General features: G+C 24.4%; 2 protein-coding genes and 1 long non-coding RNA gene across 5 annotated transcripts in view; 2 read left to right on the plus strand and 1 right to left on the minus strand.

Annotated features, from left to right (window-relative positions):
• The window catches only part of LOC122504832 (formin-like protein), a 48,553-nt gene extending 46,200 nt beyond the window's left edge, over positions 1 to 2,353 (minus strand). For both annotated transcript variants that reach the window (XM_043616102.1, XM_043616101.1), the window contains exon 1: positions 1,504 to 2,353. In XM_043616102.1, coding sequence (XP_043472037.1) covers positions 1,504 to 1,710 — 207 coding nt within the window. In that variant the 5' untranslated portion in view covers positions 1,711 to 2,353. The remainder of the gene's footprint in view (positions 1 to 1,503) is intronic.
• A 459-nt stretch (positions 2,354 to 2,812) lies between these two features.
• The window catches only part of LOC122504835, a 79,469-nt gene continuing 58,367 nt past the window's right edge, over positions 2,813 to 23,914 (plus strand). The window contains exons 1-2 of one of the 2 annotated variants that reach the window (XM_043616112.1): positions 2,816 to 3,404; positions 7,061 to 7,753. In XM_043616112.1, coding sequence (XP_043472047.1) covers positions 3,054 to 3,404; positions 7,061 to 7,306 — 597 coding nt within the window. In that variant the 5' untranslated portion in view covers positions 2,816 to 3,053 and the 3' untranslated portion in view covers positions 7,307 to 7,753. Of the gene's footprint in view, positions 3,405 to 7,060; positions 7,754 to 23,914 lie in introns of those variants that run through there. The other variant, XM_043616113.1, reaches the window with a different exon arrangement.
• Positions 16,995 to 21,144, plus strand: LOC122504836. The gene is made up of 2 exons (XR_006301867.1): positions 16,995 to 20,595; positions 20,802 to 21,144. It is a non-coding gene; the product is annotated as an uncharacterized LOC122504836 (long non-coding RNA).

The raw sequence follows: 23,914 nt of genomic DNA on the forward strand, positions 1-23,914 counted from the left end.
ATATTTATCCTAAAGATAATTGAAATTTTGACGAGAATTAAAAAAAATTTTTTAACATAATTGAATTTCTGTGACGAATTTTTTTACTTTTGAAAATAATTCAATTTCTGTAATCATTTGTATCTTCTCCACTAATCAATTTTTTTTGGGGTTTTTAACTAAAATTCTTCTATAAATCCATTATTTTTAATAATTAATTAAATATATATTAAAAAATTTAACTAATTTGAGAAGAATTTGAATTATTAAAATTTTTCAAAAATCTAAGTTCTTGAAAATTTCTAATTAAATTCATAACTGAAATTTAAAAAAATTTTAATAATTCAAATCTTTTGAAGTTAATTTATTTATGAAAATTGTAAACGCAATTCTTTTAAAGTTCAATCAATTTTGAAATATTTAAGTAAAATTAATTCATTAAATGATTTATAAATAATAAGTTTATGATAATTCTTCAAGAATTAAGTCATTAAAAAAGAAATTGAAGGGCTACATAAAATAAGGGGACGAACGCGTGGTTGAAAGGGATAATATCAGTCAGGTAGCAGCGAGCGGCTCAAGGCTTGTCACTGCTACCCGACTGGTACTATCCCTTCCAAGCCTCGCGTTCGTCCCCTTATTTTATGTAGCCCTTCAATTATTGTCAGAAATAGAAAAAATTGAAGGTTTTGTTTAGAATTCGTGGTAAATTCATAATTTATGAAACAAACGAAAAAGACACAAAAATTGAGAATTTTCTTATGAATTCTAAAAATTTAATTTTTTTCAGTACTTTTAATAAAAATCCCTGACTTTTCCCTGAATTCCCTGTATCAGAATATATGATTATTATAGTTATATTAATATTAAAACTATATTCCAATTCATATTTTATTTTTATGAAACAAAATTTGAATTAAAAATTTTTTTATTTTATTATTTTCAAAATTGCTAATTTTGTTTTTTAAAAAAAGGTGAGTAAGATGTTAATTAAAATAATTAATTACAATTGTTGCTAGTATTGATAAAAAAGGTAATTTTTCGAAATAAAGGAAAAGAGGGGAAACCGGGGAAAACATTGTAAAGCGTAAAGATCTTTGAAAATTTTCCAAATTTTGCAAGTAATTCGCTCATTTAAATAAGTCCAATAGTACCGAAATGGGTCCTTTTCATGCGGACGTTCGCATATATTTATATGCAAATTCATTATACCATCCCACACTATTTGAATGCAGAGTTAAAAGTCAGGTACCAATTTTGCCACGAGAAAACTTGGGGCGACTGGATTATTATAGTAAAATAAAAGTTCCAATATTTCTTACCTGTAAAAAGAAAAATGTGTGAAAACAAATTTAAAAATTTCTAAAAATATGAATATGACATGAGTTTTAAAATTCCGATGGCAAAATTTAGAGTTATCTATATAGATATGTTGCAGAATTAATTATTTCAGAGAAATTGGGTGTTCGCCATGCAAAAACAAATCTAAAAGTGATAAAATGAAATGAGGAAGAAATTACTCACCAATACTTTAGTGAAGCGCCTCTCGAGTTCGACGGCATCCGGCATTGGTTGTCTTGGTGCACACCGAACGCTGCCGCTTCGGGCGTGAGGTCCACCCAGACTCCCCATTCCTAAAGAAGGCTGTCCAGCGCTTTTTATACTACCGGCAAATATTTCGCGCGCACTGACATCATTCTCACTGCTTCCTCTGCTTTGTACCAGCCCCATCGTTATTTTTTATTTTCAAAAAATGCAACACATAAAAGCACAAAAAAAAACCACTCCCCAATCGACGACGACTCCAGCTTTTTTCCTTCCTTAAAAATTGTCTACACAAGAGACATGCAAGCACTATGAGACCGTGTCATAACTCACACACTGGTGGAAAACGTCAACAAAACCATTGACGGCACTTGACATTTCTCGCTCGTACCCTTTTTCCTCCCACCGGTTACATATTTCTCATGTTCCATCCACTAAATTCAATGCAAAACAAATATTGAATGACTCGATAAAAGCAGGGGATACAAAATTGCCCATCGCGATCGCATTTTTAATCACTAAAAAACGTCACTATTGCAACAAAACAACAAGTTTGCTAGAAAAATATATGTACATTTATTCAGCTTGACATTGTGGGCCTATCTGTGACTTTTGCGCACTAAAATCATGGTCAGATTTCACTTTTTAAGAATGTCTTCATCAAAATCACTGCCATCTTACAGATAAACAGCTGTAAACATATCGCAATTTATAGACGGTAGATAAAATAGAAATAAAACAATGATCATTGTAGGTTATGTAGGAATTTATATATATTTATTAAATGAAAATAGGGCCACACCTTCGAATCAAAACATAAAGCACGGATAGTATTAGTATCTAGTCACATGTTCAACAATTGAATTCTGAAAACAATACATAAGTGTCTCTTCACAACGCCTGTCTGTAAATCGTGTGATGTTAAGGGTACAATCACACGACTTTTGGAAAAATCATTCTTGTCTTTCTCTCTCCTATGACAGAGGCATAAGTTTGTCTCTCTCTACATTTTCCGTATTTAGAAAAAGATAATGTAAAGTGAGGGTGCATTTATACGACTGTCTGTAGAAAAAAAATTTCGAAAAAATGTCAAAATCAGGGAGCGTTCAGACCTCCGCATGCAAAACTTTTGCATGCAGGTAAGCATGTAAACACCGCCTGACAATGAAAAAAAGTATTGTAGAAATCCCTTTATGTTGGTCCACCTTTTTTTGATTGCATGATCGCGTCATAGATATGTTTAGTTCATGTTCATGTCGATGAATAAGAGCTTGTGATAGCCCCCTTAAGCTTCTAACCTCACTTATTCTTGTCTGTTCTTGTCGTTCTTGTCGTTCTTGTCATTGCATTGTTTACACCAAATAAGTAAACTCATTTACTCATTTATTTAAAATTTGTTTAACATTGTGCACTTGGAAATTTTCGTTTCAATCTACTATATATACGTGTTAATTTTGTTAATTTTCTTTTATATAGTAATTGCGTTGTGTTCTTGTACCGTGTTGGGTAAAGAATTTAAGAATTTAAAAATGAAAAAATCTCCATTAAGTAGGTGTGAAAATCGTCATATTCGAAGTCCTTATGGACACAGACAGTATCAAAATTCAAATAATTACGATACTTTGAAGGGTGGTATGAATTATCAGGTTATTAATAGGCAAGATAATTCGCAGTCAAGTGGTGGAAGTGATTACATTCCACTCGATACAAGTTCGCCTTTGTCGCAGAGAAGTAATAGTGGTAGTTGGCAAGGATCAGGATCAGTTTATTCATCTGGTTATAGGAACAGGGCAACAAATTATTACAGCAGTCCAATCTCTAATCAGAGTAGTCCATATTCTGCTTATTATAGTACTCCCAAGCATAATTATAATAGACAGGTAATTATTAACTTCATATTCTTTCAGTTTAGTGCTGACAATAACGACTTAACCTCAAATTTTATTTCACTGCAAGCGTCTGTCGAAATAAAGTGACGACAAATACTTTATTTCATTTTATTTCACTGAGTGTAGTAACTTGAATTTCTTTTATAAATGTCCGAATATTAATTCAGGTTGCGTTCATTATTACTGTTCATAACTTTCAAAAATTTTAATAAAATTTCACGAAAGAATTCAATTATATTTTCTAAAATTTTAATAAATCCTTCTAAACAATTCAATTATTTTTTAAATAGCAAAATCTTTACAACAATTCAATAATTTTCAATACAATTTTAATTGAATTCCTCGAAAGAATCCAATTTTTAAAAAAATTATTAACACATTTCGAAAAAATTCAATTTTTTTCTCAAATTTTTAATAAATCCTTTGTGAAAAAATTCAATTATTTTTATAAATATGTAGTGAAATTCTCTGCAGAAGTTAAATTATTTTTAATCAAATTTAAATAAAATTACACGAAAGAATATAATTATTTTCAAAAATGTCCATAAAATTCAATTTCAGCAAGAATTTAAAATTCTCTGAAAATAATTAAATTATTCTCAAAACATTTTTAAAAAATTCTATTTATATAAATTAAAGTACTTTCAATGCAATTTTTTAATATATTCGTCAAAAAAATTGAAAGAATTCGAATTATTTTCAAAAAATATTAAAATTCTTGTGATGAATTCAATTATTTTGAATATACTTAATTTTAATAAAATCAGATAAAATTCTTAAAAGGAATTCAATAATATTTTCGAAACAACTTTAATTGAATTTCTTGAAAAAGGTTCATTATTATCAAATATTTCTATAAAATTCTTCATAACAAATTAATTATTTCTTAAAAATTTTAATAAATTCTTCGAAACATTTCAATTATTTTTATAAATAGTAAAATTCTTTGCACAGGGTTGCCACGCAACCTGGAAACCTGAAAAACCTGGAAATGTCAGGGAATTTTTATAAACCTTGAAAAAACCTGAAAAAGTCAGGGAATTTTGATTGGAATCCTGTAAAATTATTGTTTTCTGAAGTTATTGTGCTTATTCTTGAAATCTAATTTTTCTTTCATTCAATTTTCTTAATTCAATTTTAAAAGAGTTGCCTTTACAATTTTTCTTCGCAATAATTCAATTATTTTCATAAATAATCAAAAAATTTAAAGATTTACAATTATTTTCATAAATAATAAAACTCATCGCAAAATTTCAATTATTTTTAATACAATTTTAATGGAATTTCTCGAAAAATTTATAATTATTTTTAAAAATTTTATTCAAATTCATCAAAGAAATTCAATTATTTTCAAAAGTAATAAAATTCTTCGCAAAAATTCAATTATGGTCAAAAGTTTAAAAAATTTATCGTCAAAATTTCAATTATCTTTATAAATATTAAAATTTTTCTCCAAAATTCAATTATTTTCAAAAATTTTAATGAAATTCTTTTTAACAAATTCAATTTTTTTCAAAAATTCTCTTCCAGTCAATGATTTTCAATATCTACTATTTTAATAAAATTTTTCAAAAGAAATGAATTATTTTAAACATTTTTTATAAATTTTTTCGCAATAAATCTATTATTTTCAAAAATACTCAATTTATGTTGACACAGATTCAATTATTTTTATAAATATGTAATACAATTTTTTACAGGGATTCAATTATTATTGTCATAGATAATAAAACTCATTGCAGAATTTCAATTATTTTTTATACAATTTTAATCGAATTCTTCGAAAAACGTAATTATATTTAAAATTTTATTAAAATTCGTCAATAGAATTCAATTATTTAAAAATTTGTTAATAAAATTCTTTATGAGAATTGAATTTTGAGAAACATTCAATAAATTATTCAATAAATTATTTATTTTTGTATTAAAAATAATTAGGTATTTAAAAAAGAAATATTATTAAAAAATTCGTCTCAAGAATTCAATTATTTTCAAAAGTAATAAAATTCTTAGCAGAAATTCAATTATGGTCAAAAGTTTAAAAAAAGTTATAGTCAAAATTTCAATTATTTTTATAAATATTAAAATTTTTCTCTAAAATTCAATTATTTTCAAAAATTTTAATAAAATTCTTGGCAATATTTCAATTATTTAAAAAAATTTTAATAAAATTCTTGACAGAATTTTAATTATTTTTAAAAACTTTTCTCAATTCAATGGAATTTTTTTACAGAGATTCAATTATTTTTGGTACATTTTTAATCCAATTTCTCAAAAAATGAAATTATTCTTAGAAATTTTATTCAAATTCGTGAAAAGAATTTTAATTACCTATTTGAAAATTTGTTGATAAAATTCTTTAAATGAGAGTTGAATTTTAAAAAACATTGAATTCTTCAATAAGTTATTTTTTTTGTATTTAAATAATTGAATTGTCGTAGAATTTTCTAATAATAATTGATTGAAATATGAAATTCAGTTAAAACTTTAGATAATAATTGAGTTTTGAAAAGCAGGTCTCAAATTATAATCTTTGAATGTTTGAATTTTTCATACTTTTAACTTAAAATTGTGTAGATTTAATTTTTTTGTAAAAGTTGAATTGAATTTTTTTGAAGTTATTTAAAGTTTTTATTTTCTAATATATATTTGATTGAAGAATTTCCGAATACCTGAATAATCGATGAAATTTCGTAAAATTGAATTGTAAACAAAAGGATTTGAAAATGTTGAAAGAAATTTTTCAGAAATTATTAATAATAATTAATTTACACTTTATAAAGAAGAATTTTAGTTAAAAATTGTGGAAAAGAATAATTGAATTAAAATAATGAAAGTAATTTTGAATAAGTTACAGTAACAATATTCTTATAATAATAATAGGTATAAAATAATTATTTTATCTCTCGAACATCTTTAATTACTATAAAAAATAAAGATGTCGATTACTCCGAGTCGAAGACTCGGAGTGATCGATATTTTCATGTTTTATAACAATTTTTTATAAGTTGTTTAATTTCAAAAAGGTTAGAATTAAAAATTTTGTAAAATATAAATGTAGTTTTAAAAACCTGGAAAAATTCCGTTTTTTAACCTGGAAAACCTGTAAAAGTCAGGGAATTTGAAATGAGCAAAAGCGTGGCAACCCTGATTAAAATTCTAATTCAATGAAATTAGTCCAATATATTAATTAATAAATTAATTATTAATTTCTACAATTCTTTTTCATATTCGTTTATTTATTAATTCATCTGAATAATTATTCGGGTCAAACCATTTTACTTCGCCTAATATATTTTTGACCTTTTTAAATAAATGTAATACTTCCGGAGAATATTTTCGCATTTTTTGAGATGACGAAATGCACGAAGATTTTTACCAAAAAATTACTTTTCATATTAAAAGAAAATTTTTAAATTGAGAAGACACTAAAAAATTACTCATTGACAAATAAAAAATATTTTTAAAAAGCAGTACAAATCACTTGTAAAAATGAAAAAAAAACTGATTGGTTTTTTATATTTTACATTTCATTTTATATTATTCAATATTTTAATTAATTAGAAATTATAAATTAATCATAACAAAACATTTTATTATTTTTGAATTCTGTATAGGTAAAAAACTGATGTGTTTTATTGTTTCAGAATTTTCGAACTAATTCTCAGAAAAGCGTGGACATTGCTGCTTACTTAGATTTTGAATCAATGTTTGAAAATCCATGGTCAGAACTAGAGAGTCAATTAAATAATTGGAAATCTCCAAATGAAATTAAAATTTTTGCAAACGATAATCAGAGGGATTTAAAAGTGAAAAATAGTAGTGTGAATTCAGAAGATTCTTCATCTTCTGAAAATTGTTCAAGTCAAGAAATTAAGTTGACACCTCCATAAATATAATTTCCTCTAATTTTGAATAATTCTTATTCTTAAAAATAGCTTTTATTTGTACATATTTGTTTTTCGTTATGAACTATATTTAAATCACATTGTTTTCAAAATTTTCACTCATGTTTTTCTTGAAAGTCTATCTTAATTATAACAGTCAATCTGCGAATCTTTTTAAGATTAATTATTTTTTAAATTACTTCATAAATATGTTAATGAAATCGTTAATATTATTTACATACACAGAATTGGCACTTTTAAAAAATATTATCGCTTTTATTTCGAGCTAATGGAAAAAAATGCTAAACTTGATTTTTGCAGAGTATTTTTTAAATTATATATTATTGCTATAATTCGAGATACATATAAGAACATAAATTTGTGTATAAAAATATTGTATAATTATAAGTGTTCGTGCAATTATTTAATTACAAATATGTCTACATGATTTTGTACAGAAATTTTATTCTAATTAACATAAAAATTATTTGTTTAGTCTTTATATTTAAGTTATTTGGTAATGTTCATAATTTGAAAAAATAAAGAAAATATATATATATTTAAAGATTCTTTTAGATAAATTTCAAGTAAATTTGAATGCTGAAAATTAAAATTTTTAAATATACTTAAATACTAAACTTTTATGATAATAAAGTAAATAAATATGTACCATATTAATAAATATGTGACGCTCTCCGAAGAAAGGTACTTGAGGTGCAAACAAATTTAGGTTTTGTTTGTAAATTTTATAATAAAAATGCAAAAGAAAATCAATTCTTAATGTAAAATACTGATGCTTTAGTCTTTGTTACATCTTAAATAATTCAAAAAACTGATTTTAATTTTACTTAATTAAACAGAAACTTTTAATTAAGGTAAAAATAACACAAACAAAACCTTGATGATTTGCTTCTTAGGTACCTTTCTTCGAAGCACATCAGATATATATTTCTTTAATGACTTAAACCAAACTATATGGGCGAATCTCTGGAACTTTTAACCTTTAAGTCCCTCACATTATTTTCACTTAAACAGCCTAAATATAAAAACTAATGATTTTTAAATATTTACATGTTTTAAAAAAGAAAATAAGGATTACGATTTAACCATTGATATAAATTATTTTGTTTTTTTTTCTATGTTTTTCTTTATTAAAGTTCACAATACCATGATTTTGCAAGTGTCACTTTCACTTTTTCTAAAGGTATTTTAACTGTTTAAATAAAGTTTTTTTGGAAAACACGTTTTTTACTGTTATAAACTATTTAAAAATATCTTAAGAATTCCATAAACAAACTTAAAAAAAATAAAAAGTAAAAATTAGAAAAGATATAATCTTCTAAAAAGTGTCCCTCAGTTTTTGTGTCGCTGGTCAAATCAAAATGGTTTTATAAAATAAACATTAAAAAACTAAATGAAAAAATTTGAAATAAGAGGCACAATTGAATTGTAATTCAAATTTTATGTGCGTGATTTTTATTTTTATTTTCAACTATATTTTAAGCAAAATAATTGTTGGATACTTGTGATACTGGTGTAGTACGGAAAATATGTCGCTGGTCAAATCATTAATTTCTCCAAAGTTTCTTATTTAATTTGCTCCAAAATTGGGGCACATATTACTTTAGATGTATTTAAAACTGTGCATATGTTTTTATTTATTCTAATTCTTATTTAATTATTTTTTTTACGTGGATATTCAAATTGTCGTTCGTCAAATATGTAGCTTGGTCAAATCAATCGTTTTCCAATCAATCTGAAGTTTCGCATTTATTTGTTCCATGTTATTTATCACGAAGTAACCAAAAATGTAATAAAAAGTGGCAAAATGAAAGAAAATCAAAGAAAAGAAAATAAAAAGCGAGAAAAAGGAAACGCGGAATGAAAAATTTATCAATGGAAGGCACTTAAGTAATATTTATTTATTATTTATTAAACGTTCATAAAACTGTTAGTGTTTTTCAAGGTTATATTAAGATCCTCGATATTTTTTCAAAACAATTCAGCCAATCAAATAATTAGAAAAGTTCATGTTACTAATTCAAATAATTATACGTAAAAAATTTTCATTAATTTTTTTTATTGTAATTTTGTCCTTATTAGTTGCATTAGACGTTTATTATATTTATTTTCATGTTTAATTATGTTTTTGTGATACTGAGAAATAACTTACTTAAGTGTAGGAGATAAAATGTTTATGTATATCTTGTTACAGATTTAGATAACCTAACATTATTTTCCTTCCAAAAATTTATATTTTAAAATAGAAGGCAACCAAATAATGGTTGTACAGTAATAAAAATGAAATTTATTTTGGTCGAAGATGTAATACTAAAAATATCAAAATTGTGCTCACAAAAATTTTTTTAAAAAAATTCAAATTCAAATGTTAAAGTTTTCAGAGATTTGCCCATATATTAATTTAAAATTTAAAAAAAAATCGATTCGCACATTATACTTTAGTCTTTGGAAGAGAAGCCGGAATTCAGAAGCTTCTTACAAGAATTACCCGATAAAACTTATAAACAATAATTCCAAGAAATTTTTCATAAATTAAATAACGTCTAGTCACTGGCTCGTAAAAACTTGGAAAAATTTAAAAGAAAAAACGAACATTATTATGAGGAGAAATGTCACCCTATTAATTATAAAATTGGTGATATACTAAATATAAAAATAAATATTGTGTCAAAATTTGTGAAGTGAGCCACCATTTTTGGATAGGTGAGTATTTTCTATGATTTTAACTTTTTTCTACTCTATACGATAAAACAAAAATACAAGTTGAACAGTTTTGCGAAATTTTAATTTTTACAATAGTTATTGTTAATAACATTTTTTTGTCCGAATTTCGAAATTAATAATTATCTATGGTTCTATAAAAGGAATCTATTTGAGTTTTGGAATGGATAATAAGGAATAATACTACTTTTGATTAATATTTGTCATTATATAAAATTTTAAAAATTGTGAAAATTATAAACAATTTATTTAAACAATTAAAAATATTTTCATGTTCTCCCAACATTTTAAAAAACTTTTTTATTGAATATTACTCCTTATTTAATCACGAATAATTAGAAAAAAAGAAAAGTGAGTATTCTTAATTAGGTAAAAAGTTATTCAGGTTTTTCTCTGAGCGCACTATGCGCCATGCGTGACAAGCGTAAACGTCGTCCCGGGACGCATAGTGGGATTTTTTTACAATTTAATGTTCAAAAATGTCTACAGCCTACAATTTTTGAACGATTTGAGTGTTCTTTGATTTAAAGTAAAGGGGAATAAATTCTTTAGACATTCCTCAAGGCCGATTTTTAAAATTTGAATTGCTTATAATTTTTTGTTTTAAACAAATTAATACAATTTTTTAAAAAAGGAAGTTTAGTTTCTTATTCCGTTATTGCACATGATCTAAATCAGTTCAAATTAATCCAATTTTATTTAAGTTCATGTAAAGAATATGTGTACTCCTTGTTTAAAAAAACTTATTTAAATTGTTATAAACATTGTTAATTTACAAATAGTTAACTTTTGTTCCTCTTCACCAATAAACATTTTTTTTACGTTTTCTTTTTTATTTATGTTCATTTAAAGAATATGTGTTGTTCCTTGTTTAAGAAATAACATATTTAAATTGTTATAAACAATATTACTTAACAAATAGATAACTCTGATTCCTCTCTATTGAACAATTTTTTTCCACGTGTAGTTTTTTTATTTAGGTCCATTTAAAAAATATAAGAATGTAAGTATAACTACTTATTTTAAATATGATGTTTACAAAGTTAAAATAAGTACTTATAGGGGAGAGTCTCCAGTTGTGAGACAGGTTTTATTTTTGACCCGTAAATTGTAAACGGGTAAACGAAATTGTAAATAAAATACACCGTTCGAAAGGTAACAGAAATACGCAACTTTTATTAAAAGAAAGTATAGTGTTTCGATGAACTCAAAAAATTTTACGATACATTTTCCGAGCACATCGCTTTTTCAAAAAAAAAATGTCTCCAGTTGTGAGACACTCATTAAAAATTGCTAAAATTTAATAAGTTTGACATAAAACGTTATGTTTAGTAGAAATAATTAAATATATTAATAATATATATTATTATATACTTAATAATAATATTTATTCGTCAAAATATGACTATCAAATAAACACAATTTAATAGCTTCAACAAGAGCATTAAAATTGATTTCTTCTGAATCAATTGACTTTTTTCCACTTGATATGCCCAAAAATACTAGAAAAAAAATTAAAACAACATTTAAATAATATGTCTGCAAATTCGTATTTTTTATGCTGCCTAGATGGGTGTTGACACCGTCTCACAACTGGTGATATGCTGTGTCTCACACCCAGAAATTGGAGCTATTTTGAAAAAGGAAAATTAAATTATTTCCAACCGTAGATTGGAACAATGCAATATTGCATCACAAAATATAAGGAAAACACTAAAAGAAAATGCATTACATTTACCTTTTCCAATTAATTAACTTGGACAAAAAGTACTTTGCATTTATTGAAAAAACGCTTTTTAGTCGATTATCACACACAGTGTTGGTATTTAACAAAAACAGTTTATATATCCGCTTCGGCGTTCACGAAAAAGTTGGCTCATATAAAAAGAAATGTTTTTATATAAACCAATCGGCTTTTTAATATTGAATGTTAAAAAAAATTGACTGTCTCACAACTGGAGACTCTCCCCTACTTATATTTTTATATTCTTTAAATGAATCTAAATAAAAGACTACACATGAAAAAAAAATTTTAATGGAGAGGAATCAAAGTTATCTATTTGTTAATTAATATTGTTTATAACAATTTAAATATGTTATTTCTTACACAAGGAGAACACATATTCTTTAAATGAACATAAATAGAAAAGAAAACGTAAAAAAAACATTTTTTTAATGGAGAGGAACAAAAATTAACTATTTGTTAATTAACAATGTTTATAACAATTTAAAAAAGTTTTTTTTAAACAAGGAGGACATATATTCTTTACAATAAGAATAAGAAAATAAACGTCCTTTTTTAAAAAATTGTAGGGGAACATAGTCTAGGTCGGCCACCTTTTTGACTTTTGTTTATAACTTTTTTTAAAAAATGAATTTGGACAATTGAAGTATATGGTTGGAAAGTCCTGTTTAATAGGAACATTTTTTCTGTACAAAGTAAATTGACAGGTTTAAAAATGAAAAAGTTATAAAGATTAAAAAAAAAAAATTTGTAGTCCAGGTTGGTCCTTACAGTCAAGGTCGGCCATGTTTGAAATTCAAAGGGCATTAATCGTTAAAAAATAAAATAACATGTTTGGAGTTACGGAAAATTGATTCTTTATTGTTTACAGTTTGTAACTTAATGAAATAACAAAATAATAAAAATAAACAATATAAAAAAATAAATATAAATAAAAAAAAATTTTGCACTAAAATATTAATAAAATTAAATAAAAATATTAATAAGATGATCAATTATATTATGAGTTATACAGAATTGCAGTTTTTGCAAATGAAGTAGCTCGTCCTCATCTTTGCGCATTTTAAACACATAGTGGCCGACCTTGACAGTAAGTAACATTACCGAATTGTTGTAACCATAAAGAAATACGTTTCGGGATTCGATTTTTTACTTTGTTTTTCTTTCAACCATGAGTCTTACAAATTTTCTGCATACTTGCCTTGACGATTCAATTTGTTTTTTATATTTTATTAATGGTTTTTCACATTATGCACAAAACTTTTTTTGAGCTTTTTTTGTACCGACGTCACAGAAAACACTACTTTCGATTCTCTGAAAATGTAATGGAACAAAAAGTTAGGTTACACTAAGACAAGCTTCGACAAGCATGCGCGTAGGTGGCGCTAGTGAACTTGTCCAAAAAATCGCGATGGCCTACCTAGACAGTAGACCAACCTTGACTACATTCCCCTATTAATTTGTTAAGTTTAATTGAACTAAAAAATTATAAACAATTAAAATTTTAAAAATCAGCCTTGAGGGATGTCTAAAGAATTTATTCCCCTTTAATTTAAATCAAAGAACACTCAAATCGTTCAAAAATTGTAGGCTGTAGACATTTTTGAACATTAAATTGTAAAAAAATCCCACTGTGCGACGTTTACGCCTGTCACGCATGGCGCGTAGTGCGCTCAGAGAAAAACCTGAATAACTTTTTACCTAATTAAGAATACTCACTTTTCTTTTTTTCTAATTATTCGTGATTAAATAAGGAGTAATATTCAATAAAAAAGTTTTTTAAAATGTTGGGAGAACATGAAAATATTTTTAATTGTTTAAATAAATTGTTTATAATTTTCACAATTTTTAAAATTTTATATTTTGACAAATATTAATCAAAAGTAGTATTATTCCTTATTATCCATTCCAAAACTCAAATAGATTTCTTTTATAGAACCATAGATAATTAATAATTTCGAAATTCGGACAAAAAAATGTTATTAACAATAACTATTGTAAAAATTAAAATTTCGCAAAACTGTTCAACTTGTATTTTTGTTTTATCGTATAGAGTAGAAAAAAAGTTAAAATCATAGAAAATACTCACCTATCCAAAAATGGTGGCTCACTTCACAAATTTTGACACTATTAGAAATGATAAAAAATTTGACCCCTTTTTGAAGGACCTTAAATAGAATTTTAATTAGTGAATTTAATGTTAAAGTAAAAAGAATAATTAATAATGAGACTAGAATAGTTCTAATTACATCGATACTAATTACATTTGACCGACCTTTAATTTAATACCTCAAAGAAAATTAATAACAGAAGAAACATATGGGCAATTTCACGTGAGATTTTAGTCAACCTCTTAAAATTTGCCAAAAATATTTTTTTTCTATTCTGTATCGAAAAAAAAACAGATACGTATTTTTTTTATTTTTGTTTAATTGTCCAAATTTTCGAGTTATGAATTTTCGAAATTTTTGACTTTTAAAAAATGTAAACAAAAAATTTTTTTTTAATTTTTTATTAAAAAAATTTTTTTTTTATAAACAAATTAATTTGTTTTAACTTTGGACCGGATTTTTTTTTATTTTTTTTAAATTTATTTATACCTTATAATATAGAGAAGATTTTCCAAAAAGTCCCGAAATGGGCCTGATGTGTTAAATGAGTTTTAAAACATTTTCAAAAATCACTTGCAAGCATCACAGAGGGATTTTTTTTACAATTAACTTTTTAAAACTGTCTACAGCGTAGACCCTTTAATTTAAAACAAAGAACACTCAAATAGATTAAAAATTATACGCTGTAGACAGTTTTAAAAAGTTAGTAAAAAAATCCCACTGTGAAGCTTGCAAGTGATTTTTGAAAATGTTTTAAAACCCATTTAACACATCAGGCCCATTTCGGGACTTTTTGGAAAATCTTCTCTATATTATAAGGTATAAATAAATTTTAAAAAAATTAAAGAAAATCCGGCCCAAAGTTAAAAAAATTAATTTGTTTATAAAAAAAAAAATTTTTTTAATAAAAAATTAAAAAAAATTTTTTTGTTTACATTTTTTAAAAGTCGAAAGAAAACTAAAACTTTCATTCTTTGACAACTTTTTCCTAAACTCAATATTTTCGGACTTATAAGCTACTGAATATAGGTCTACAATTAAAAGTCCAAAATTTCCAAAATTCATAACTCGAAAATTTGGACAATTAAACAAAAATAAAAAAATACGGATACGTTTTTTTTCGATACAGAATAGAAAAAAAATATTTTTGGCGAATTTTAAGAGGTCGATTAAAATCTCACGTGGAATTGCCCATATATAACGTAAAGATACCTAACTTTGAGTACAAAACAAAAACAAAAGAGAAAAAATGTCCAGGGCTCGGATTGTGCGACTTTTTCAACTTTTTTCAACTTTTATAAGGAAATGTGACTTTTTTCGACTTTTTTGTGAAAAAATGCGACTAATCGACTTTTTCGAGATTTTTCTTAGTAAAATGCGACTAATCGACTTTTTTCAAATTTTTCAATTACTTTTCGACTTAAATTGTAAAATAATGTCAGAAATCTTTTTTTGTAAACAATATTGTTCACAAAATCATTCTTCTCTTTAGGGAAAAAAAACATAACATATTATCTCGTTTCTTAATATTTTTGTAGGAAATTCCCAATTTTCATAAGGAAACAATTTGCATCATTTCTATTTCTTAATTACAATTGCTTTAATAAAAATTAAAGTTTTTTAAAAATTAATGAAAAAAAAAATGTTTATAAATTCTATTTGTCAATTAGAAAGTGAAACTTTTAAAATTTTTAGAAAATTGAAGGAAAAAGTTTTAGTCAAAAAAATGATCTGTTACATTTATTTACAAATTTCTTTCAAATTTTTCGAAAACATCAATAACTTCTTTTTTAAATAGATATTTTTCCATAGGAAATAAAATTCTTCAAAAGATTCAAATTCAAACCTTTTTGAAATTAAACAACTTATAAAAAATTGTTATAAAACATGAAGAAATCGATCACTCCAAGTCTTCGACTCGGAGCAATCGATGTTTTCATGTTTTATTACAATTAAAGATGACCGAGTGATAAAATCATTATTTTATATTATAAGACATATTAAAAAAAAAAAATTTTTGTATTTATTTTTTATGAAAATAATTGAATTATTGAGAAGCAATTTATAAAACATTAGTAAGTAATTGCATTTTGCAGAATAATGTTGATATTTACAAAGATAATTGAAATTTTGAGGAGAATTTTTAAAAAATTTCGAAAATAATTGATTTTCTGCGAAGAATTTCCTTATACAAAAAAAAAAAATTTTTTTTAAGAGAGATGACAAAAAAAAATTTTTTTTTCAAGAGAAGACAAAAAATTTTTTTTTATAAAATAAAAAAAAAATTTGAGTTAAAAAAAAAAATTATGTGTATAAATGATACTTACTCACTTTTGAAGATAATTGAATTTTGCAAAGAATTTTATCAGAACTTTTAAAAATAATTAAATTTCCAGGATGAATTTTATTATTTATGAAGATAAATATAAAATTTTGACGAGGAATTTAAAAAAAAATTTGAAAATAATAGAATTTCTAGGATGAATCTTTTTCTTTATAAAGATAATTGAAATTTGGACAAGAATTTTATTATTATTTTTACAAATAATTAAATTTCAGAAAAGAATTTTATTATTTATGAAGATAATTAAAATCTTGAACAGATTTTTTTTAAAATATTTAAAAGTAATTGAATTTTGCAGAAGAATTTTCTTACTTTTGAAGATAATTGAATTTTGTAAAGAATTTTATCGAGAACATTTAAATTTGAAAAAAAAATTTGAATATAATTGAATTTCTGCGAAGAATTTCATTACTTATGAAAATAATTGAATTTTAGAGAAGAATTTTATTATTTATAAAGATAATTAAAATTTTGACAAGAATTTTATTAAATTTTTGTTTAAATAATTGAATTTAGGAGAAGAATTTTATTATTTATAAAAATATTTTACATTTTAAAGAGAATTTTTAAAAAAATGTTAAAAATACCTCATTAAAATTTTTCTTTGAGTTTTATTAAATTTCATTCCGGATTGTTTGATATTAAAGTATGTGTTGTCGAGAAATGTGATTTTTTTTACAATTTTGACAACTTCGTGTTTCCTTTTTGTCGTTTTTTCTAAAATTCCATGCGACTTTTCGTGACTTTTGTTGTGAATTTATGCGACTAAAGCGACTTTTTTTGAGTCTTAAAGTCGATCCGAGCCCTGAATGGTTAATATTTGAAGAAAAATCAGAAACAACTTTATGTAATGAATAAAGGATTTAGACTTATAAATATATATTATTTGAATGAGGGACGATTTAAAAGTCTTTTTAAAATTCTCTTTATTTTTCAATGTGTTATTTAGAACGTTTAATTTGTGAATAAATTTAAATTTATTCAACAGTACATAATAAATCGATTATAACAATAGATACAATTCTTTGGTACGTATGAAATCCTTGAGATACTTTGTTATTTTATGAATTTTGTACCATAAATCAAGAAACTGAAATATACATAGAAATGAAATTTATCGAGTGGGCACTTACATAATTGATTGGTCCTCAATGTAATTAATATGTTAAACACTGAAATTGGGAATACATTTTTTTATTATTCGAAAATCATTTTAATTCTTTCATCTTTCCATAAGATCAATTTCGAACTTTTCAGAATTCACTATTAATACTTTATTTAATTTAAGATACTTCAATACGACAAAAATTTGTAAACATTTGTAATAAATTAAAGGGTACTCTAAAAAATTCCACAAATTTTTCTTAGAGATTATACATACAATATTAACATTTTTAATGTATTTTTGTACCTTGCTCTTTCAATTTATCATTTATATCGTCAACTTAAGTCAATAAACGTTAGTTCGAACAATTCAGGAGAAAAGAATTCAATATAACAAAAAATAAATCACCGTAACTTTCCAATTAGGTTTTTACGCGAAGGCGCATTCAATTTAAGTTATTTTTTCTTGCTTCCAATTATTCTTTTACTGAGTAAATAATGACAGAAACTATAATTAAAATTGATTATGTACTAGTGAAGTAACCTAGAGCATAATGTCATTATAAAATCATCTTTATGTGAGTCTTAAGAAAATTGTAAACTGTCCAATATTTTACTGACAATTTTACTGCAAAGAAATAATAAAGATGAATGAAATTTTGGGGTAACAAAATTATTTTAATGTAAACTTTAATACTAAAAAGACATAGTTTTTGCATTAATAAATTTCCGACTCAGTACAATTCAAGAATAGTTTTATTAGTAAGAGAACATTAATAGAGACTCAAATCAGAACTTCAGAATAAATATAAATGATATCACTAAAAGAGAATAAAATATCAATCCACAAATGTTAGTTGAGAAGAATAGAGATTAACTTAAGGCCTAAGTATGAATAAAGGTGAAGTAAAAGAGGATACTGAGTATAGTGACGAGTAGTGATGAAGTATTTATTCAGTGGTTCCTTAAACGTTTTTGGCACAAATATGGTTGTTTCATACTTGTTTGTTCTTAACCGTATTGTAGAATAACTTAAAACCCAAAAGAAATCGTTGGACAAAAATAATTCTTAACATAATTGAATGAGTTAACATAATAAAGAAATGTTTATCATTTAAAAAGCAAACATTAGAATCAGTAAGGAATGTAATTTTAATGAAATTTGTCTACAAAAATTATAATACACTTCCTTATTCGTACATCCATGAGATTTCATTGTACCCTTTAATGTTTTACTAGAACAGGATTTGAATTTAATAATACATTAAATTTATATTTGCATTGTTTCTAGGTATTTTATCTGTAGTAAAAAAATAAAATATTTTCTTATAAAATAACAATATGATTATGCAGACTAATTTTACAGAAAAATATTGAAACACTCGTGTGGAAATAGTCTGGGTTAGAACTAATCATCTGTTTCTATTCGGGAACTGGCAGAACACTCACAGCTTAAAATTCCCGTACAGGATCCTCAAAGGATCCCTAAAGGTTTTTGTACAGGATTCTAGGGATATCAAAATTTTCGGATTTGACTAGGACGTCCGTTGTTAGGGTACACCTATAGCTATGAACACCGGTGTCCACCCTTTCTTATTATGAACTCACTTAGCTTGACAGTAGTATGGTTAGCACCCAGATTTAATTTCCACACGGGTGTTTATTATAATTATTTATCCGTTTACACCATAGGATGAAAAATAAAATGATACTTTGAATAAAACAATGATTGCAAAAAAATTTGGAAGCTAACTTTGATTTCCCTTATAATTTCGATCACAGAAAGGACCTGGACTCATTTTTCTGAAGTATATCAAATAGAACGAGGTTCATTTTTGATGCTAATCAAAACAAGTAGCATAAATGGGGATAATTTTGAGCTCAGGTATTTTCTCTGAAAAATATTGTAAACAGTAATTTACTAAGGAGATTATATTTAATGTGATCTTAATATTATTTTTAAGTCATCAATAATTTAAACAACTTTTATCAGCATTTTTCATACGTAAACGCTTTTGAAATATGTGTTAATAACATGAATATTAATTTTTAATTTTAGGAGATTTATGTATATCTGAATTCTCTTGGTCCCAGAATCTAATAGAAATCAGAAAACATACTTTTTTTTGAGTAGAAAGATAATTTTATTATATTTGGAAATTTGAAAACATTAATTTGATAAATTTGATGTACTGGAATCTTGGTTATACGGAAATTAGATCCTGCATGTTTTCGCTTTTTCGTCAAGGTGACCTTCTCGGAGTACCCGATCTGTCCGTATAGCCGAGGTTCCAGTGTACTTCTTTAAACAGTTCTAATACATTTAAACACATGTTCTTGGATATTTAAAATATATATATATTTATTTTCTTATCTATTAGAACTTGAAGAAAAATATACCTTTATATTATTAGGTATTTATAATTATTATTATGCAAATGCACCATTGTGCGCTCAAAAGATTTATGTTTTATTGTTTTTTTATTTTATAATTATTATATTGCTATTATTTTCGTTAACGTACGCACTGTAGTCCAGAATTGTGAGACCATCTACTTTTTGGATTAAAAAATGTTATATACTCCATCATTTATTTCGTTAACATTTACATAATAATTTTTAAACCGATATACCTTGTACAATAAGAACATGTGAAAACGATAGGTTATTTGTAACTCTTGGAATCGCATACGTACATAAAACATCGTGTACTTATTACCTTGAGTTACCTAGAGCAAGAACATTTGCATGTTTTTCAATATATTCTTTGTTTTGGTCATGTATCTATATATATAAGAATTTGACAACGTCAACTTTAAAAATACACTTATTTGGAATCATTGGTGTACTTGACTCTGTTCTACATTCGAAAAGTTTGGATTTTTGATAAAATCTTATTTCAATCAAAAATCTAATCTATAAGTCTAGATAAAGACGAATTTCTCTATCGATACGTAATTTAAAACTTAATGGGCTTACAATTTTGGACGGCAATGTACAGGAATTTTACTATTAAATTAAATATACATATATACATTCATACACGGAAGGCTACATTTTAAAACTTTTAAGAAAACTACTTATTTCCGTATATTATCAAAGTTAGTTACTTTCTTTAAGAAAATATGTGTATATATATATATTTATTACGTTGGTCTCATGATTTAAGGATATAAGTGTTAAAGACTTCTTGAGTCATTTATTTTGGGAAATTTTCGTCAGCGCTCATTTAAAAGTTTCTTTTAGCATCGTTGCCCTCACAGCACCGGGATATTCAGGATATCCCAGAGACGTCCTGGGGATATCGATTTGTTTTCGGAAGTTTGGATATCCCTGGATTATCCTCTGGATATCCATGGACGTCCCTAGGATATCCCAGAGATATCCAAACTTCCGAAAACAAATCGATATCCCCAGGACGTCTCTGGGATATCCTGAATATCCCGGTGCTGTGAGGGTGCTTTCTTTAAATTAGAAAAACATAGAAAATTAGAAAGACATAGATAATTAGAAAAATAACATTGTGATGTTGTACATACATGAATATCCTTACAGTACACAGATTCCATTTCTTATCTTTTTGCAAAAAATTAATAACTAATTTTTTTTTATTCTTAACTTTAATGAAAGTATAAAAATCTTGTTAAAATGCATGTTGGTGGTTCTTCGCGTAGCGCATGATTTGTTTATTAGTATTATTTAATGTTATTTTTTCTAACTGAATAAAAATGAAAATACAATCATCGAAGTTAACAAATTCGTTGTGGACCGGACGAGGTGTAGAGTTTTTTTTTCACTTTAATAATATAGTTCAATGAAAAAGATTTTGTTGTTAAGTGTCGAAATCGAATGAAGAGTTTTTTCAATGCGAAACGGCTCTGTTGAATACGTTTTCCTCTTGGATACTTTATTTAACGTATACAATTAAAATATATAAATAATAATTTTATTACTCAGTCGTCAAAATAATAAAATAATTATTGATTTTATTGTAAAATATGTGTATGCTTTTGTATGCTGATTCTATGATTCACAATCTAGTTTTGCTGCTTGAATTGTATAATTAAAACTAAACAGGGTTGCCACGCAACCTGGAAACCTGGAAAACCTCGAAATGTCAGGGAATTTTTATAAACCTTGAAAAAACCTGGAAAAGTCTGGGAATTTTCATTGGAATCCTGGAAAATTATTGTTTTCTAAAGTTATTGTGCTTATTCTTGAAATTTAATTTTTCTTTATTTTATATTTCAATTTTCTTAATTCAAATTTCTTAATTCAATTTTAAAAGAATTGCCTTTACAATTTTTCTTCGCAATAATTCAATTATTTTCATAAATAATCACAAAATTGATAGATTTACAATTATTTTCATAAATAATAAAACTCATCGCAAAATTTCAATTATTTTTAATACAATTTTAATGGAATTTCTCGAAAAATTTATAATTATTTTTAAAAATTATATTAAAATTCATCAAAGAAATTCAATTATTTTCAAAAGTAATAAAATTCTTCGCAAAAATTCAATTATGGTCAAAAGTTTAAAAAATTTATCGTCAAAATTTCAATTATCTTTATAAATATTAAATTTTATCTCCAAAATTCAATTATTTTCAAAAATTTTAATGAAATTCTTTTTAACAAATTCAATTTCTTTTGAAAAATTCTCCTCCAGTCAATGATTTTTAATATCTACTATTTTAATAAAATTTTCCAAAAGAAATGAATTATTTTAAACATTTTTTATAAATTTCTTCGCAATAAATCTATTATTTTCAAAAATATTCAATTTATGTTTACAGAGATTCAATTATTTTTATAAATATGTAATACAATTTTTTACAGGGATTCAATTATTATTTTCATAGATAATAAAACTCATTGCAAAATTTCAATTATTTTTGATACAATTTAATCGAATTCTTCGAAAAATGTAATTATATTTAAAATTTTATTAAAATTCGTCAATAGAATTCAATTATTTAAAAATTTGTTAATAAAATTCTTTACGAGAATTGACTTTTGAGAAACATTCAATTATTCAATAAATTATTTATTTTTGTATTAAAAATAATTAGGTATTTAAAAAGAAATATTATTAAAAAATTCGTCTCAAGAATTCAATTATTTACAAAAGTTTTAAAATTCTTAGCAGAAATTCAATTATGGTCAAAAGTTTAAAAAAACTTATAGTCAAAATTTCAATTATTTTTATAAATATTAAAATTTTTCTCTAAAATTCAATTATTTTCAAAAATTTTAATAAAATTCTTGGCAATATTTCAATTATTTAAAAAAAATTTAATAAAATTTTTGACAAAATTTCAATTATTTTCAAAAACTTTTCTCAATTCAATGAAATTTTTTTACAGAGATTCAATTATTTTTAATACATTTTTAATCTAATTTCTCGAAAAATGAAATTATTCTTAAAAATTTTATTGAAATTCGTCAAAAGAATTTTAATTACCTATTTAAAAATTTGTTGATAAAATTCATTAAATGAGAGTTGAATTTTAAGAAACATTGAATTCTTCAATAAATTATTTTTTTTGTATTTAAATAATTGAATTGTCGTAGAATTTTCTAATAATAATTGATTGAAATATGAATTTCAGTTAAAACTTTAGATAATAATTGAGTTTTGAAAAGCAGGTCTCAAATTATAATCTTTGAATGTTTGAATTTTTCATACTTTTAACTTAAAATTGTGTAGATTTAATTTTTTTGTAAAAGTTGAATTGAATTTTTTTGAAGTTATTTAAAGTTTTTATTTTCTAATATATATTTGATTAAAGAATTTCCGAGTACTTGAATAATCGATGAAATTTCGTAAAATTGAATTGTAAACAAAAGGATTTGAAAATGTTGAAAGAAATTTTTCAGAAATTATTAATAATAATTAATTTACACTTTATAAAGAAGAATTTTAGTTAAAAATTGTGGAAAACAATAATTGAATTAAAATAATGAAAGTAATTTTGAATAAGTTACAGTAACAATATTCTTATAATAGGTATAAAATGATGATTTTATCAGTCCAACATTTTTAATTATTATAAAACATGAAGATATCGATTGCTCCGAATCGAAGACTCGGAGTGATCGATATTTTCATGTTTTATAACAATTTTTTATAAGATGTTTAATTTCAAAAAGGTTTGAATTAAAAATTTTGTAAAATATAAATGTAGTTTTAAAAACCTGTAAAAGTCAGGGAATTTGAAATCAGTAAAAGCGTGGCAACCCTGCTAAAAGAAAATAAATTCTCAAATTATATTTTTCCTTAGAGAGACTTTAATGTTTATTATTCCATAAGTAGATGTTTTTTTATAAAAATAATGATGTAGTTGAAAGTGACACTCAATTTTTAAAATTAAATTTTAAAGTTTAAAATTTTTGTTTATAATCAAAATAAAATATTGAGAAATTAAGAGAGTGATGATAGATGAGTTTTACCATGCAGTACAAAAGGAGAAACGAAGATTCATATCAGTATTAATTTTGTCAAATGAAGCTGAAACTTGTAGAATGGCAAGCTTGAACTTGCACAAAGAAATCGATGAAGA

Source organism: Leptopilina heterotoma, unplaced genomic scaffold (assembly GCF_015476425.1).
Source record: "Leptopilina heterotoma isolate Lh14 unplaced genomic scaffold, ASM1547642v1 Lhet_32, whole genome shotgun sequence".
NCBI lineage: Eukaryota > Metazoa > Arthropoda > Insecta > Hymenoptera > Figitidae > Leptopilina > Leptopilina heterotoma.